Source organism: Crocodylus siamensis, chromosome 1 (assembly GCF_052110815.1).
Source record: "Crocodylus siamensis isolate JL-2025a chromosome 1, ASM5211081v1, whole genome shotgun sequence".
Classification (NCBI taxonomy): Eukaryota; Metazoa; Chordata; order Crocodylia; family Crocodylidae; genus Crocodylus; species Crocodylus siamensis.
Window position 1 is genome coordinate 239488909 of NC_143395.1, and position 19780 is coordinate 239508688.

At 38.2% G+C, this 19780-nt stretch overlaps 1 protein-coding gene across 2 annotated transcripts in view; it reads left to right on the plus strand.

Moving 5' to 3' along the window:
* GBE1 (1,4-alpha-glucan branching enzyme 1) overlaps window positions 1-19780 on the plus strand; it is a 313525-nt gene that overhangs the window by 169535 nt on the left and 124210 nt on the right. For both annotated transcript variants that reach the window (XM_090059712.1, XM_090059722.1), the window contains exons 6-7: window positions 629-719; window positions 2005-2214. In XM_090059712.1, the coding sequence (XP_089915838.1) occupies window positions 629-719; window positions 2005-2214 (301 nt within the window). The remainder of the gene's footprint in view (window positions 1-628; window positions 720-2004; window positions 2215-19780) is intronic.

The window sequence follows — 19780 nt, forward strand, 5'->3', positions numbered from 1 at the left end:
GGTTCTCAGCTGTTTCAATAAGCTCAGTGCAGAATACCACTGCTTTAATGTTCTTTTTTTAAAAGATCCCTTTAGGGAGATGAATCTGGATTTTTTTTAAAAAGGTAATGATTAAAAATGGAGTAAAAAATGTGTCTAAAATATTAAGAAAAGTCTTGTAAAGCACAAGGTATAGCACACATAATCAGTCACTCTTGTTTTGCTTTCCTGATCACACTGTAAATATCAAAAGTGCAACTGAAGTTCAGGACATGCAGATTGGCATAGTTAATATTCTGAAGTCAAATTAAGATTATATTTGCATATCATTTATTGCTTGTTAAAAACCGAGGGATTCAATATATCTAGTCATATGTAGATCACTTGAGAAATTGCCCTTCGCATTTTTGATAGGAAGGGCACGCAAGTATATAGTGTTAAGGTGACTACTTTTTAAGAGTGACTGCACAGTTGGTTAATTATTAAATTTACATTAGAAATTTAGAATTAGTTAAGAAAGAAAGGTACTTCAGAAATAGATATAGTATGAGAGGTAAGTACTTTTATCAAAGAATTATGCAAGTTTGTAGGAATATAATTTCTTATGTGTTTTTTGTTTGTTTTGTTTTACTTTTACTTTTATAAACAGGATACAATTGCATTCAGTTGATGGCTATTATGGAGCATGCCTACTATGCCAGTTTTGGTTACCAGATAACAAGTTTTTTTGCAGCATCAAGGTATGCTTAAAATGCCTATCTCCCCCACCTTGTTGGTATTGAAGCAGTGTTTAAATTTAGGTAAATACGTCTAATGTACAGCAAGTATTTTGGTATCTTGCCCAAATATCCTTTTCTTTTCTTTTCTTTCTTTTTTTAAACAGAATTTCTTCTCTTAATAAATCTGTGACTAGATTTGTATAATTATCAGCTATTCTGTCGATAGTTTTAATATAATATGCAAGATTAATGAAAAGATCATGAGTAACTTTAATTGACTAAGCTCTTTCCCTCTTATAGGGCTTTAGCTATGTGCTTTTTTTAAAAAATGCTTCTATGGTCCCTATGTTGGTCAATAATTGACAGAGAAAAACATGTGCATTTTTTTGTGGTTAAAAAAAAATCTTTAGGGCATTTGTTCATGACAGTATTTTCTAATCATTTTACTTTTCAAAAAAGTGCCGTACTGTAACGAAGTGCCTCTGTATGTTTATTAGGAAATAAATTAATTACATGCTCATAACATATTGTGTTGAGAGAGATTTCAGGCCCACCAGTTTGTGGAAATGGGCAAAGGATGAAGATGAATTGTTCATGAAAGCAATAGGAAACCTGAAGATTATCTTCTTGATGAATCTTCAAGTGACACTATAAAATGTAGTCCATCAGGAAGCTTTAATTGCTTTAATTAGTTGAACAAACTATACGTTGTAATAGTAAGATAGATCTTACTGAAAAGTTTGAAATAAATGGTATTATGATGCAAAACAAGTCAGTGTATGACATCAGCTTACAACATGCGGGAAACAGAGTATTTATTGGGGGTTTTTTTAACTGTATTATACTTTTTTACCTCGTACCAAGTTCCATGTTTATGTATTGTTTAATTCCATCTATGTAGGAACTACTTTTAGATGGTCTAAAATGTAAGGAATTAAAAACTGAACACTTTGATAAATCAGTTTTATCAAGGTAACCCTTTATTTTTCCTTCTGAGTCATGAAAATAACCAAGTTTTGCCCAATCATTTTTTGAAAGACTTTAGCATACCTTAATGGTAGTTTATAACTAATTTTTCCCAGTATTTTGTAATTAACTTACATCTGGTTGTCTTTTAATTTAATATTTTATTACGCTTTACTGTACAATTGTTATTCCATTGTGTAGAGTAGGAGGCACAGCAGTTATCTCGTGTGATTTTAGGTATTCTACAGTTTAAAATTTGCTGCAATGTGTACCATATTCAGCTCTTGTTTTAAAATTATATTTACATATGTCCTAATATGTTGTATTGTCATTCTTGTAGTCGTTATGGGACCCCCGATGACCTGAAGGAACTGATTGATGTTGCCCACTCAATGGGAATTACTGTACTATTGGATGTTGTGCACAGTCATGCATCAAAGAACTCGGAGGATGGTTTGAACAAATTTGATGGCACAGACTCCTGTTTTTTTCATTCTGGACCTAAAGGAATGCATCGTCTTTGGGACAGCAGACTTTTTGATTATTCAAAGTATGTATAAAACAATTTAATAGCGTTTTCTTAGTCAGGCTTTACTGTAAATGAAACAAGGTATGAACAATCAGCAGGGGAATATTTAGAATGACCTCAAAATGCAAAGGTAGAGCTACTGCTGTGAACCACGTAGCACACGTTATGCTGCAGCTGTTACATGTTCATGAGCCTGTAGCAATGCATGTGTAGCAAAAACACTCTGACTTTTTCATCTAGGTGAAAGTTAGTAATTTAATTCACTTACATTGCTATGGGAACATGCACGTGTAACCATTATAACCTAACATGTGCTTCACACTCTTGAGGGGTAACATTGTCTTCCCATTTGAAGCTGCTCTAAGAGTATGTTTGTCCATACCCAGATACAGTATTACTTAGAATGTAGCTGCATTAACCTCAGGGAATGCTAATGGTTGTATGTTTAATAATGTGTTTACACGTTTATACCATCATCCCCATGGGATCTGTTTGCAAAACAAAGCATTAACGTTGCACAGAGCTTCACATTTGATGCAGGTACGTGTGCAGGTTTTTTGAGTTTTGTTTGTTTTTGTGATTCCTGATGCACTTATCTTTTGAAAGAATCTACTATAGTGCACTGGCTGCATGAGGGACTCAGTTAAAGGGAACAAATTTTATAAGCAAGTTTTTGTACTGTTTTTGTGAAAATCATGTGATTTGTGGTTGTCTACCCCATTTGGAACAGAGTTCCATAGCCTCAGATCAGCTGCCAACATGGCTCTTCGTCCTGCTCTCATGGGCTTGACTGAGAGGTCCATGTATTTATAGATGAGATTGTAACTGTTCAGGGAGGTCACCATCTCAGAGGCAGTCTGTTAGGCAACTTAAGCCAGTTTAATGGAGCATCTGGCAGACTGTGACTGAGGATTTGAATTTCATTTGATATTCTCTGAGCAGCCAGTATAGAGAGCATCTGTGAAGCTGTTTTTAACTTACCTGTTGTTTATAATAGCCTTTTTTTTTTTTTTTTTAACAACACCAGCCCAATTAAAGCAGTCAGTTAATCCATGATGATAAAAGGTTTTTTTGTTATTACTGCTTATCAAACTGCTTTTGGATTGGGTGGCGTCTGGCTGCTCTCTAAAAACATCTTCTGATAAACTAAGTTGTAGGTTTCTGTGACCCACTTTAATTTCAACAATATCCAAACACAGGCATAATGTGCTCTTTAGGTACTCATTAAACGAGAATGTTACCTCTTTTTCAACTCAGGCAAATCTGGGAAGGTATGGGTCATTCCCAGTAGGAAGATAAATTAGTAATGGAGTCAGTTATTTGTTGAAGCCCCAAGTTATATCAAGTCCTGTTTCTGAAAGCAGCAGGAATCAAATAATTAGGGTGAATAACAACTGCCTTTTTGTTCATGGTTTCAGTCTAAAATAGGCGCACAACCTTTTTTTGGATGGTATTCCCAATCTTTATTCCGTTTGTGTCCTCAGCTCTTTCTCTCCCTGCAGCTGATCCTGTCTAGCCTTTTTTCACCTCTTTCACTGATGTAAACCTGCACAAAGCTATATCCAGCAAAATCGTTATTTTTCAAAGAGTCATGTGGCTGTGTTTTTGGTAAAACCTGCTGCTGTTTCAGCTACCTGATTTTCATTTAATCTTAAATAAAAGGCAGTGGTTGTTATCCATGAACAGCTATGCCTTTTAGAATAAGAGGAACAGAGGAAAAATAGGGATGAAGGGACACAGGAGGTCATCTAGTTAACCCCCCTTACTCCTCCCCCCGTTTATCCCTTTGCCACTTAAGGTAGGATTATTCCTGCCTGAACTATTCAAGACAAATATTTGTCTAACCTGTACTTTTCTAATGATGGATATTCCACAACTTCTCTATATAATCTGTTCCAGCACTCTAACCATTTTTTGAAGAAAAATGCTAAACTATGGAATTTATATGAAAAAGTCAAGTCAGCACTTAGGATTAATGTGTAGACAAAATAATGAACACTGAGTAGGACAAGCCATTATTTCTTAAATTTACTTTGAGGTGCAGAATATTTGGTACTTGATAGTTTTATTGTACTTTGAGTCTTTTAGAAATTGTTGTAGGTTTAGTTTCCACAATAAGTTAATTTTCATATGCCTCTCCACAGCATGAGATGCACATTTTGTATGTACTTGGGATGAATTTTCAAAACTTGCAAATGATTATTGTTGAAGCCACAAGTGGAGGACAAAGGATGTGGATTCCATAGAAACTATGGTCTGATGTTTGAGGTGCAGTTGTCTTTACTGCTCTGTAAAGAAAAAAATAGTTAGCTAATTGCTGGGGAGGGTGTTAATTCAGTGAAATGCACTCTGAAATTCTGCTAATCTTTGTGTGAAGAGATGGTGCTTCTCAGATATATTTTTCAAGGCATGCTTTTGGAGACCCAAAAGCTTGGCTGTAAATGAAGTGTTTTGATACGGGCAGAATCTTCTCTAGCAGAGATGCTAATATGCTCCTCTGCCCTGTTTGAAATACAGAACTGCAAGGAAATGGTTAAATGTTTCCTTAAATGGAAACATTCTTTGATTAGACTAGGACAGAAGTTCTAAATCTTTTTGGATTCAAGGCATCCCTCCAAAACTTATGTGAATCGGCAGCACTCAATTTCACAAACTAATTTGTTATTACACCGCTTATCTCCCTGTAGAAGGGTCTGAGCAATGAGGGGTTAGGGGATTGGCCAGGCAGGGACAAGACTGGCACCTTGGTTGAGAATCACAGGACTAGAATAATGCCATGACAGTTATTTCAGGCTTTGATTAATTGTAGTTACATTTATTTCCATGTTGGTAAATGAATGGAGCTAGCATTTAAAGAAAACTTATATAAGGACTGTTGAGATCATGATTTAATTGCTTAAGACTTATAAAAAAGGCAGGGGTTGGGGATACTGCAGTATTATCTAGCTGGTTTCTCTCTTTACTGTTGTGTTTTATGAACTTTTCTACTATACAGTACTTGTGCCAAAATCTTTCTCTTTTTTTAGAAAAGAGCTATTAAATCTTAGCTACTTAAACTTTTAATGCAAAGAATGCTAAATTTATTTCAAAATCCAGAGAAATGAATGTTCTTGCAATGAATATTAAGGAACAGTTTCATTATCAGTACGATCTGTTGATTTCAGTATGAAAGCCAGGATCTAAAGAAATATAATTTGTCTTGTAAGGTTTTCAAGATTATTCACTCAGCTAGACAGGTGACTGTGAATATTAAATACAATAGAAAGTGGCAAGGATCCATAGACATTTTCATATAAAGCAAAAAAGAGAATCTCAGTGAAAAAGGAAATAGTTTGAAATCAGGAAGACAAACAGACAGAAAAGTAGGGGAGGGGAGAAAAGGTGGGGGAAAAGATGAATGTAAGAGTTCAGGCTAGGCAGGTACCTGGTGAATCAGATGTCAGGCAGGATGTAATGTGTCATAAATCCAATGTCTATATTAAGTCTGTGATTATGTATCAAGTAGATTTATGAAATGACGTTCTGAGGATCGTCTACAAAAGGAGTTTTGTAAGTTCCCTTTGAGGATTAGAACTGAGAGATTGGAGAGGGAGTGACTGTATTGTGAGAAGTGGGCCCCACAGATAGCTGGGTATTCTTGTCTTGATAGATTTTCGGTGTACGTTCATTCTGGTGCACAACTGTTTGTTTTTTCCAAAATATTTTCTATCGGGGCATTTGGTGCACTGGATGAGATATCTATATCTATATAACATTTCTGGAAGAGCAGGTGTAAGATCCAAGAATGGTGATGGTTCTGTTATGGAGTGTAGCTGTAGTGGGGGTGGTGGAGATGTGTTGGCAGGTTTTGAATTTCTTGTTCTGGCATGGCTTGGATCCCTTGGGTGTGGTTTGGGTCATAAGGAGTTTACTTCTGGTGATGAGGTTAGTGAGGTCTGGTGCTTGTATAAATGCTAGGATGGGTGGTTCTGTAAAGATCTCTTTAAAAATGGCATTGTCTTGTAGTATAGGTTTCAATCTTTTGAGGATTTTATGTGTAAATTCCAGGGAAGGTTGATATGTTATAACTAGTGGTATGCAATTGGTGGGGATTTTCTTTTTCTACTGCAGCAAATCTTCATGTGTTATCCAGTTGGCTCTTTCAGAAGTGTGTCTCTCTGGATGGGTGTCCTTCTTGGCTGGAGGCCCTTTTGAGATTTGAGATGGTGATCATGGGTATTTTCCTTGCTGCAAATCCAGTGGTATCAGAGAGCTTGGAACTAAATTAATTTCTTGGGATGTTTAGGGTGATTGCTGGTTCTGTGTAGATAGGTATGTTGGTCTGTGGGTTTCTTATATATGGTGGTTTGAATTTTACCAGCTTGGATGTTGATCGTGGTGTCCAAAAAAGAAATGTCAGTATTAGAGTATTCAAGCAATAGTCTGATGAAGGGGTGATGATTGTTGAATTTTTGATGAAAATAAATTAGAGACTGCAGGGTTTCAGTCCAAATGATGAAGATATCCTCTGTGTATCTCAGGTATAGCTTGGCTTTGATGGTGCTGTTATTAAGGAAGTCTTCTTCTAGGTGGGCCATAAAAAGTTTGGCATAGTGTGGGGCTATTTTGGTGCCCATAGTCTGGAGGAAGTGTTGGTGGTTGAAATTGAAGTTACTGTGTTATAAGGATGAAGTATATGAGCTTAATGATATCCTGAGGTGTGTTCTTGTAAATATGTGAGGCAGACTTGAATGCCATCCTTTTGTGGGTTGTTCGTGTATAAGATAGTGACATCCATGATGGGTAGGAGGGTATTTCTGGGAAGGTGGTCCATGTTTTTGAGTTTTTGCAGGAAGTCAGTTGTGTCTTGGATGAAACTCGGTCTTTGGGGGATGAGCAGTTTTGAGATGCATTCGATGAAACCTGATATTTCTTCTGTTATGGTTCCATGGTTTGAAATGATTGGTCTGACGAGGTATCTTTGTTTCTGGATTTTAGGGGGCTGGTAAAAAGCCCCTGGACTGGGTAGTAAAGGGATCAGGGCCTGAAGTTTTTCATGTAGTTCCCTTGGGAATGATGTGATGTGGTTTTGAGGAGAAAAGGGGAGTAGGATTTTCCGCTAGTTTTTTTTTATAGAAGGTAGTGTCAGAGAGTTGTCTGTTGGCTTCTTTTATGTAGTTCCTGGTTAAGGATAATTATAGCTACTCCTTTATCTGCTGCTTTTATTACTATTTAGTGGTTAGATCTTAGAGATTCTATGGCTGTTCTTTCTGAGAGGGAAGAGATTGATATCGTCATGTTTGTTGAGTATTTCATTGTTCATTCTTTCTCTGAAGCAGTCAATGTAGCAATCGAGGTTTGAATTTTGTCCACTGTTAGGTATCCAGTCTCAGTTTTTGGGGGGATTTTTTTGCTAAGAACTTTTTTCCAACTACTCCATTGGTCTAATAAAAGATATCACATCTACTCAGAGAACCATGCCTGCCAGTAATTTTCATGAAATTAGTGGAGTTAGTGATGTAAAATTGCTGAGAGAACAACCTCATCATTTTGTTTTAGTTATCCTAGACCATAATGCAGTGTGAGTACTTAAGGGAATGCCTTTTATCTCAGACTTTTTTATGTAGACATTAGTCACGTAGTATCCCTTCAGTCTCTGGTTTCCTTAACTATGTCAAGAAGATCATTTGCAATCTCTTAATTACAGTAGAACAGAAAATGATTTTTTTGTATCTGCTTTTAACATTTGGAAAACACTTCCTGTCCAGTTAGGACAAAGGGGGGGGGGGGCGCGGGGAGGAAGGATTTTTGTGATCTGAAAATTTGCATTGGAGGTGTCACTTTAATATGCGTGCTTTTGTTTCTTTTTGTATCACATTTATTTTCTCCTATACGTAGCTTTTTATCATTAAAAGTGTTTGAAGACATAACACTGAAACATCAAAAAGGGGATGTTTTGATAATTTCAAACTTTTGTTTGAAGTTGTTTTCAACCAAAACTTATGAAGATGATCTTTAATAAATTCATTGATTAAAAAATAAATTCTCTGATTTAAAAAAAAATTGTCCCCTATTTTCAGGTTAAAAAATAACCCCAAATCCACATTTTAAACACCACTATATAGCTAGATATAAATGTGGTTATAGCTGTCTGTCTGTCTATCTAGCTGTCTGTCTGTTTGTCTATCTATCTTAAGCTTATCTTGTGCTTATTCTCATGACCAGGGATCCTGGTTTTCTCTGATTAAAAAACAAACAAACAAACAAAACAATTTTCAGGTTAAAAAAACTATATATATGAGGTCATGCAAACGTGGATATTTTGAGTTACTTTTTTTTTTAACGTGAAAACTGGGGATTTTTTTTTTTAAATCAGAGAAAACCAGGATCACTGGTCATGAGAACAAGCACAAGGTAAATGCGTAAACAGTTCCTACATTTTGTGCAACTTAGAAAGCTGAGGAAAGTTTGACAGAACCTGAGCTTTACTTTAACTTAGAAGCTCACGTGAAAACTAGGAACTAGCAATTTTTCAGCCTTGTATTCACTATTAATAAAAGTATGCTTTAGCTTATGGATAACTAATATAAATGAGCTTTTCTAAGGAAATTGGATGCTATCAGCAATACACCTCTACCCATGAGATTAAGGGAGGTTGGCCCTCCCTTAATTTATTATTTATTGATAATAAATAATAAATTATTGATTTATTCTTTTGTGTTACTGTGGTAGCGGTCATTGTAGTTGTTACAGAAATGCCTTGTTTTCATGGGTGGTTTAATTAGTAAAACTCATTCAGATTACCTAACCTAACACTTAGACTAAAAACATAATAAGGACTTTTGGTACCCTGTGCAAGGAAGTTGATTATTGAACACAGGAGCTACTTCAGCTTCTGTGCCACAAGTTCTCCAGACGCTAAGGATACCATTCTGGTGCCCCCTTTAAATTGGTGTACAGGGAAGATGGCCAAATAGAGAAGCCAGTGGAGACCAAGGAGAACCTGGTTTGTGCAGGAAAGTAGAGCTGAGAGCTGGTCATGTCTTGGCTCTCATCTGTTGAGGTGAATAACAGGTTTGAAACCATGCAGTTACAAAGCCTTGGCACTGGAAAAAAAAGGGGCCAACCCCTTCTCTATGCACCCTGCGAGCTGGGATTCCTGGAAGATTTAAAGAATGTATGAGAGAATGAATGTAGAGAATGGAGTGGAGTGTATGTTTAGCAATCCACAGATGACACCAAATTGGATGGATTTGCAAACCTTTAGAAGATAAGATTAGCATTCAGAATGTCCTGGACAGATTGGCAAATACAGTCCAAAATTAATCGAACCACATGTTAGGGGGAAAAAAAAGTCCTGCCCTTAGGACAGAACAATTTTGTGCACAAATACAGACTGGGGAATGACTGGCTAAGCAATAGCAATGTGGAAAAAAAAGACTTGAAGGATATAGAGGACATGATTATAGGCTAATAGTATGTTCTGGTTACACATTTAAAAAAACAGAAAAAAACCTGGTTTGCATTTACAGAAGCATCATTTGCCAGTCAAGGGGAATAATTTCTATTCTTTAGCATTGGTAGAGCTTCACCTGGAATACTGGTGTCCTATTTCATGCACTGCACTTCAAGACAGACGTGGCCAAATTTAGAGTCCAGTGGAAAGTAACAATTATGAATTGGATGTCTAGGAAACATGACATGCTAGAAAAAGGGGAGAGTGGAAGATTTGAGCCATGGTTTTCATAAGTCTTGGAATACCTCAAGGATGTGGTAATAGACTACTTTCTTTGGTTGAAGGGAACTAGACAAGGAGTAATGGTCTTAAATTACAACAAGGGGAAAAATAGTCCAAAATTAATTTAATTTAAGTTGGATCTCAAGAAAAACTCCTATAATTCTGAGGGTGGTCAAGCACTGGAACAGGTTACCTAGAGAGTCTGTGGAATCTCCCATCCTTGAACATTTTTCAGATGAGGCGCTTGTCTGTAATGGTTTAGTGATGGATCTGCTTCGAGGCACGTTGACTGGACTAGGTGACCTCCTGAGACCCCTTCCAGCCCTGATTTTCAACAATACTATGATCTTTCTAAATAGTGAAGACTACTTCTGTATTAAGGTTTTACCTTTAGGTAATTACCATTTGCTAGTAAACAAGTTATGAACGTACCTTATTCCTGAAGTCTCACTTTCTGAACATCCATCCAGGTATAGGGGTCAACAACAGTAAGGTTGCAGTACCTGGAGAATATTGGGGCCATGTCTAGACTGGAGGGAAGACTTTAATTGGGTATTTCAAATTCAGTTTGCCCCAATATAGGCAGATTCACATTGTTAAATTATTAATTGGCAAATATATATTTTAAAATGTTAAAATCTGTCTGTGCTTGGTAATGCCATGGTTTTTTAACAGGAGATAATTACATTTTGTTGGCCAGTTCCCTTTTTCTTAATTCTGTGGGCATCCAAGCATGTGATTTAAATTGTATTTTTCTGTATGTTAATTATGTCTTTTAGGGCTTGTTTATGTTTGAAAATTTAAACTTACACTTCCACTTTAAAATCAGACAATCACTATTTCAAAACAACTCAAAACTAGTAAATGTAAGAGAGAGAGAAAGTGAGACCCTGTGTTTCATTCTTTGCATCTAATCATGTTCTAACATTCTTTGATTCCTGTAAATGTTGTTGTTCCTTTTGACAAACTATTAGCCAAAAACTTGGTGTGATGCTGCGTTATTTTTTAGTTTAGAAAGGGAAGATTAGTAGTAGAATCAGGTGGTGAATGCAGTTCATTTGTCTAGTGTCTCTTTTACTCACCTTTGGCCTTTTCCCCCTGCTCCCCCGCCTTTACCTTTTTGTTTTTCTAATTTATACCTATTTACATTCTCACTGACATCCTGCCACACTTTTACCTTCTCTCATTCCTTGGAGTCTCAGAACAGCAGAGGCTCCCTATGCCTGAAGAAGGGTGATTGCACCCAAAAGCTGCTAAGAATGTTTTTCCAACTACTCAGTTGGTCTAATAAAAGATATCACATGTACTCAAAGAGCCGTGCATCCCTTTGGCTAAGCACAGACATTTCAGAGTGGTAGGCAACGGTTAAATAGATTTTAAATGGCTGCCCAATAGCAGGTAAGTCAAAATGGTGGGGGGTTAGCCAGGGGTTGGTGGTCTTACATGCTGGAGATGATCAGTGATCTGCCAGGGGGCAGGTGCAACCTATGGGGTGCAGTAAGAGAGCAGGCATGACTCATGAGGGGTGGGGGAAGCAGGTGCAACCTTCAAAAAATAGACCAGTACAGGAGAAGCAGGTTGTGAAAAAAGGATCCCTGGGGCTGGGGCCTGTGGCTGTGTTTTCCCAGCTCCGGGGCTGCTCGCTGGAAGTGGACAGAAGTTCTGTGCCCCAGTTTGCTCTAAATCGAATGAGTCTGGTACTTCATAGACCCAGGTTTATCTCAAAGCTTTTTGTACATGGGACTTTTGTTCAGTCACAGGTTTAGATTGGTTGCTGGTCACTGAGACCAGGTCTGTAAGTGTAAGGTTGGCACTTGGAAGAGCTAAGTTTAAATTGGGGCACCATTTTGAACCCAATTTAATCTCCTGAATGTCTGTACTTAGCCTTTGACTTCAAGTCCTGACTTAGCCCCATTTCCCTAAATGCAGCACTGCAAACAGTAAAAGATACATGGATACATTGCTCATGGTCTGAAACCTCGTTCAGCTATCAGTTTATGTCATAAAGCTCTCTTTTTCTCTAGGCTTTGCTCCCAATTTCTCCAGAATATACAAGGTGTTTGCTTGCCACTAGCTCCCTCAGTTTCTCTATTTTTATGGCTTCTTTTACACAGTCATAACAATCTGTACAAAATGATACTCAGTGATAAACCCTCCCTCCACAAACTATACAAACCTTTTTGGGGGGCAGTGATGTGCCTGTGTTTAGGGTACTGCATATGACTGTTTCCTAAAAGACCTTAACTATATTTCTGTGGCTTCTGAAATATGAATTTACTCAACCTGGGGGATTAAGCCATATGCTTGCTTGCTTGCTTTATTTATTTATGTATTGGCACTTGAAACACCATGTCCTAAACACAGGTTTTTTTCTGAATATTCTGTGCTGTAGTTAGTAACCTCCCTGCCTTAAAACATCTATACTGACAATCTGTATCACCAGACTGTAATTATTGCTTCCCAGCTCCTCATATGAATTATAGGAGGTAGATGTAGCAAACGAGACTCCTTGTCCAGCTGTTTGGAATTTCATAATGTCTTAGTGGTAGTAAAACCTTGCTGCATGCTTGCTATTAGAGGACTGCTGGAGCTTAAACAGCCGTCATCTAGTGCAACAAAAGATGCATATTTATTTTAAAGGAATGTCACTTACCATCATACATTTTATTTTAAATGTGTACCTTTTTTGTTTAGGCATTTTTATTACTTCTGTGTTCTTTAGTATGTCTGCAGTATCCTTCTTAATGCACCTGTGAGGATGACAAGATGCCAGAATAACTCAAATCATGTGTAATATGCCTACCTAACATTTTCAGAACTTAGTCCATGTTTTGCAATATTCTTTTTCTGAACTTTTTAGTGAAACTTTACAGTTAATACTCCTCCAAGTGCATTTATGCAGTAGCAATGACATCCAGTGGCAGGTCAGGTTTATCACAGGTGTGTGTTCCTTGGGGATATCTTGGACATACCACTGATTTGACTGAAGGCCATCTGAAATAGCTATCACTAGTTCATTTATCATTGAATTAGTACTTCTGCTGAATTTGTGGCTTTGGTACAATGTTGATTCTAGAACCTGTATACTATGAAAGGACATATAATTTGTGTTTTGTGAGATGCAACATAATGCTAAAAGTGTGTGAGAGGGGTATGTGGTGTTCTCTCTCTCTCTCTCTCTCTCTCTCTTTGAAAACAAATTGAAAGGTCTATTTTTTATGCTCTAGTATGTGGTTTTGGAATTCAAATTTGGACAAGTAATGGTTGTTCTATGATGACTAAAAAGCTGAAAAGATGCATTGTTTGTCCTGTATATTAAGAATTATTCCAAATTACCATATTATGCTTACCCTGATTTCAAAGTAGTTACTTAAAGCTACAGTCTGCTTATGGATTTCCACAGTAAGGATGGGCAAAAAATATATATATTTGTGCTTTGAGCTCCTGATGTAAGAAGAGATTAAAATAATAAAGATATAGACTAATAATAATAAAGAATAATAAGGCTATAAAATAATAAAGATAAACTAATAAAGACTATATATAAAGTTTTAAATAGTCTGTTTTGAATACTTAATGACATTATGTAAATTGTCAAGCAATTCGTTGTAGATGCATATTTACAAAAACAGCAAATAATAGGATAGTTGTCCTTACAAGGAGGAATAAGGGTTTTTTAAGCCACCAACAGAAAGAATGGTGCACTGCAGCTTTAAATTTCTATATTATGCTAACATTTAAAATAATAGTGTGCAAAAAGGTCCAGCCCTAACCATATGGGTTATAATATATGCAACTAGAAATATTACAGAAGAATTGCTTTAATGTTTAATAAAAATTTTTTTGTAGAAGTTTTTTTTTGTTTGTTTTAGGTTGAGATCGATATGACAGAATAGGAGACTTTAAAACCACAGATGCTCCAAAACTTAGTCTTTTGAGAACACACATTTTCTTTTGAAGTATCCAGTTTTCTTTATTAACTTCCAGCTTAGCAAACACAGCTGTGTGAAAAGTCTCTAAAACATAGCTGCACAAACAATGATTGTATGGTAATTAAGCAGTGTACTGCTATATTATAAGAAAGGGCTGTGAAATATTACAGCCAATTTTCCTTTTCCTTCCTCCCTTCCCCTTGTAATAGTATATTTTAAAATGCAGTATAGTGGTCCCTATTTTTGACCAGTTAATTAATTTTAAATTCAGCTGCAGTACCATCTTAAGTACATACAGTCAGGCTAAATCAGGTGAGTACGTGTTGCACTGGAATGAAGTCGAGACCAATCTGGGATCTACACACTGTAAAGATCTGTTCCTTACTGTCTAATAAGTGGAATACTGATTGTTCAGCACAAGCCTGCCAGTGTCATAGCATGCCTGTGTTTAGTGCAGCAGATTAGACAAACAGTTAGAAGGTGCCATGAGCCCATTTTGAATAATAATATTTATGGAGGAGAAGAGTAAGAACAATGACATATAAATGGTAAGGTGATTTAGAGACTATAAAAAGACTACTGACAGCTGGGAAAAAGCAGAGAACCCCAATTTTCTTTTCAATATATCAGTCGTTACAGAAGAATCCTCTTTTAAAGAACAATTAAGCAAAGAGTCTCTTCTAGCAGATATAGGGGAGAAGAGTGTAAAGATAATTGACCTGATATTCTGGTTGCTGAGGACCGACTGATTTCTAAATCATCAGGCAGGTGAAGGTCTACTCTGTTTTAAAAATGTGAAGTCCTCCGTCTGTGGATGTTATTCCTGTTAGCCCTGTCCCACTTCTCCCTGCGTGCCAAGATGCTGACAACTGTGTAGTTTGCAGGCACTTTTGAATCCCCTTTGACACGCTTACTCATTGCAGAGAAGAAAATCTGCATGAATGACAGCTAGGGGGAAAAGGATTTTAAAACTGCTTAAGTTCAGGGAAGTTGAAACAATCACAAACATAAAGAGAGTTTGAGAGACTGTATAAAGCAGTTTCACTACATGGAATGTGTACTCATTGTTTACTATGTTATCTGAAACAAATATGGAAATAGCTGTCCAGGTTATATATGAGTGGTGCAGAGATGCAGGAAAGAAACTCTTTAATGGGTATAATAATAATAATTTATTATCATTAATACATTTATTTATTTATTTTTGGAAATAAAACCAATAATGTATGTTGTTCTTTAAAGACTCTCATTGCTCTTAAAGGATCTTAAAGGAACCTATCCTTATCAAAATGAAGTGCATAAGTATCAGGGCCCTTAGCAGGGCCAACCTGGATTAATCGCCAGTGCAGCCACACCTCCCTCAAGTCTCTGGTTGTCAAGCTCCAGTTGGCTAGTGGGAGCTCAGTCTCCCCATTTATTCCCACCTGTGGCAGGAGCATCCAGGCCAGACAGCTGTTCTGACCCCAGTCTGTTTTGGCAAACCTCCTGGTCCGTTCTCTCCGGCTTTCCTGATTCCTGACCCTGGTTTTTGCCCTATTCCTAGACTCCAGTTTAGGATTCCCCCATGAATCCATGTCTTGTTTTTCTCACCCTGTGTGGCTTTGTTCTTGAACTTTGACCTGCGGATTATCCCTTGGAATTGGTAACTTGGATTCTAATTCCCAGACCCGTACCCTGGCCTGTGTTGTGCATTTCCCTCTGGATTTGGCAGTTTGGCTCCTGAACTCTGTCCTGGCCCCTGCCTTTCCTCAGTGGCATAACCCCTGGTCTAAACCGCCTACAACCCGGCCCCTTACAGCAGGTTGCAGTGGGATCCATGTGAAAGTGCTGCCACAAGTGATAGCTGTGCGGGTTCAGCCAGGATGTAGATGGCCTTTCCTGCAGGTAGGCACTGAAAGGCAACCAGAAAGTCAGCTGGGTAGGGATACAGATGACTGGGGCATCTGATCAGAGTCTGGATCAGCAGAGCAGAGCATGTGAGACCAGGTCCCAGGATGGCAGAGAGGAAGATCAGACATTAGTGCAGGGTCCAAGTCGAGATCAGAAACCAAGAGGATCGGAGAACCAGGTGCCGAGTTCCAGGGACAATCCAAAAGCAAGGTCAGGGGAAGCTGAAGCCAAGTCAAGAGCCAGTAGAGAGCAGTGAACACAAGGCTTGCCAGAGCAGACTGAGACTTTTGTCAAAGCATGCCTACAGCCTGAGGCTACAGATGTGCTTAAAAGGGTTGACTGATTATCTCAGCAGCTAGTCCAGTTACAGAGGACTGGGGCAGTTGAATTAGCCTGGGATCAAGTTCACGTGTCCCTACTGGATGATCAGGTGCCCCCACTCAAGAACTTGTCCCTGCCTGGACTGACTAGCCAGATACCCTGACAACACCTGTCTATTCTAGCCAACTGCAGCCTGAGAATAGCTTCTTTTCAAGGATCAGATCCAGGGGTAGCTGCCCTGGCCATTCTATTCAAGAATGGGGGAGACTGCAGCATTTTGTGCATTTGTGTGCTATTTAAGCACTTGCACAGTTTCACCTGAACTCTGAAACCAGCACTGTGCCAAGTTAGGAGAGAATGGTGGAAACAAGAGTACATATGTTCAGGGTTATTGATAAAAGGGAGCAAAATGATACAGAAGTGTCATTAGCTATACTTGTCGGTGCTACTACAATACTATTAATAATGAAAAGTTCAATAATGACTCTGTTAAACTTTCTTCTAGATTCTTTTCTGATCAATATAATTTCATTGCCATGAAATTGTAGAAGGAATTTCTGTTGAAAAATTCTATTTCTTGGATTGCGAAATTGCAGTGGAAGAAACCTGTTTTAGATCGTTTTCAGTGTTAACATGAAATCCATATGCAAGATGCTTGTGCAAAAATGCATTTGCTTCTTTAATGATTGCAAGACTGATGTTATATTGGATGTACAAATGGGTAGTCAGCAGTATCCCCTCATCTCCCAGGGTGGGAATGTAGCCTGGTAGTTAAAGAACAGGACTGGGAATAAAGAGGTGACCTTGTTACCTCCCTTAACAACTTGAAAAGTTGGTAAATGGAAATATTGCACTTGATTGGAAAGTAATTTGAGATCATGTGAAAAGTCAAAAGGGGGACTGGCTCCCAAGTAGTATGATACTTGTCTTCACCATATATTTTTATTTCCGCTTTGGTTTTTGTTACCTCCAGTAGGTCCCTTACCACTTCCTTTAATTGTATTCTCTCTTCCATTGTTATAACTCTTAAGAAAAGAGATGATGACTTTAGGTCAGTTTTTAATGACAATGTGCCCTAATACAAATAATGATATCCCTTTGTTCAGCCTGCTGCCCCGCTTGCTGTGTATGTGTGCTGCAATTAATTTGCAAAGAAGTGGATTCATGTCAGGAATCACTAAGTTAGACCGGATGGCCATTTTTTACCCAATCTAACCCACCAAACTTCTAAGTGTAACATCTGTACATACCCAAATAATTGTATAGGCCAAGGCATTTCTTCAGCAAGGTGCATGTTATTCCATTGGCTCTTTCCCTCCTCCAACAAGTTTCCTTCCTCCTTGGTTATGCAAGTACTAAATTAAATGCACAGTAACCAGTGCATTAATGAATGTGTAGATGTGCCCACTGTAAAGTACTGCAGTGATGCTGCCCTTTTTTGAATGAACAAATTAAATATTTAAATACTCATTAGGTCAAGGTTTTTAACTTTTATGTGCTTAAAATGTATATTTTGACAACTCAGTAAGTGGTCTGATTTTTAAAAAGGTGGGGGGGGGGGCAGGAGGGTGATCTCTCTTATGGTTAGCTGTTTGCCCTCTCCCTGGCAATTAGATAATTTCTTCTAAGCAGTCGGAGCAGAAGAGATTTATTTGAACCCAGCCCAAGTTCATCAGTTACTGTAAGTTGCAGAAGGAAGCAATAAATTCCTTCCTATCTCCTCCTGAGCAACTTGACTTTCATTATTCTACCCTAGTTACCTTGGTACACAATCCTCTCAGACAACTTGCGTTGGTGGGTTGTCTGAGCATTCCTACATGAGTATCCACAGTTCCCCTCAAAACCATTTAATATGCATCACTTTCCCCTACTAATATTTAATATTGTGTATTTTCTTTATTAGTACTGTAGCAGTTATTCAGTTAGGGCTTCCGTTCTCAACCCCCCACCCCCACATCTTTTAACATCATCACAACATAATATATTAAACTTTTTGCAAAAAGTAAACATGTAAGAGAGAAATTAATGTCTTTGAGGTATGACTGCATTAAGTATTAAACCACAACAGGAGGTAGAATTATGAGATAATTATCCCTGTGAGAACAATACAGTTGAAGTATTTGTTTTTGTATGGTTACAAAATCTCTGGGTATACTAATGTAGGCAGGTGGAAGTACTGCAGAGAAAATTAACTTTTTTATTAAGATAACATGTCTGGATGATAAAGACCAACTACTCCTACTTCTTATAGTTTCATAGTTGGTAGGGTCAGAAGGGACCTGAGCAGATCATCAAGTCCAACCCCCTGCCATGGGCAGGAAAGAATGCTGGGGTCAAACGGCCCTGACTAGGTGTCTGTCTAGCCTCCTTTTGAAGACTCCCAGGGTAGAAGTGAGCACTGCTTGCTTCCCTTGGAAGTTGGTTCTAGATCCTAGCTGCCCTGACTGTGAAGTAGTGCCTCCTGATATCTAGTCTGAATCTACTCTCCATCAACTTATGGCCGTTATTCCTCATTACTCCCAGTAGCGTTCGGGGGAGCAGGGACTCTCCCATAGCCTGTTGGTCCCCCTTGGTCAGTTTGTAGATGGCCACCAGATCCCCTCTGAGCCTTCTCTTCTGGAGGCTGAACAGGTTCAGGTCCCATAGCCTCTCCTCGTAGGGCCTGTCTTCCTGCCCCCCGATCATGCAAGAGGCCCTCCTTTGAACCTTCTTGATGATGTCTACATCCCTCTTGAAATGCGGCGCCCAGAACTGGACGCAGTACTCCAACTGCGGCCTGACCAATGTTGCATAGAGGGGGACGTTCACCTCCTTGGACCTGCTTGTGATGCATCTATGGATGTGTAACAAGGTGCGGTTAACCTTCCTGACCACGTCCTCACATTGTCGGCCCATACTCATCTTGGAGTCAATAATGACTCCTTCTAGGTTTACTTCTGCTAAAGGACTTGTGTTTCAAGAATACTTGATTCTCCTATGGGTCTGATAGCTATGAAAAAAAGCAGTGGTCACCTAAACTAGTGAAATAACTACTCCAGGGGCATATCATTTGGCACTGAGTTGTATCTAAAGCCCAAACTGGAGTGGTCCTTGGTCATTTTTCCCCCTGAACAGTTGGTTTTCACTGTAAAGTACTGCAGTGACATTGCCCTTTTAAATTATTTAACAAATTAATTATTTAAATATCCACTAGGTCATGGTTTTTATGTGCTTAAAATGCATGTTTTGGCCATACAAAGTAGCTTGATTAAAAAAAATGCTGATGTCCAGTAAATCAGTCAGGGGTAGGGGTAACAAAGTTGGAGTCATCTGAATATAGATCACCTGCTGTAGTAGAAGGACAAGGATAAGGAATAGGAAAGCTTTGTTAAGGCAAAAATGAGGATGCTTCAGGTAGAATAACGATGCAAGAAAGGAAAAATGATGTGGGAGGCCTGATTGGCTGAAATATCAGTCCTGTTCAATGTCATTTGTTTTTTACCCTGGTTTCTGGTTTTTGAGTCTGTAGGATGGAATTGCTTCACACTTTCAGGCTTTCCTTCAAACTCACAAAAACAGAGGTTGTCTTGTTAACTGGGTGTCTCAAGAAAACAGGGCTTTCAGAAAAGCACTGAGTATCCAAAGAATAGGCTACATTACAAGTCTCTTACTTAGCCCAGAAAGCTTTAATCTAGCCATGATGAGCTGGTCAGTTTGCTTTAAATGCTTATTTCTGCAAAAATATCAA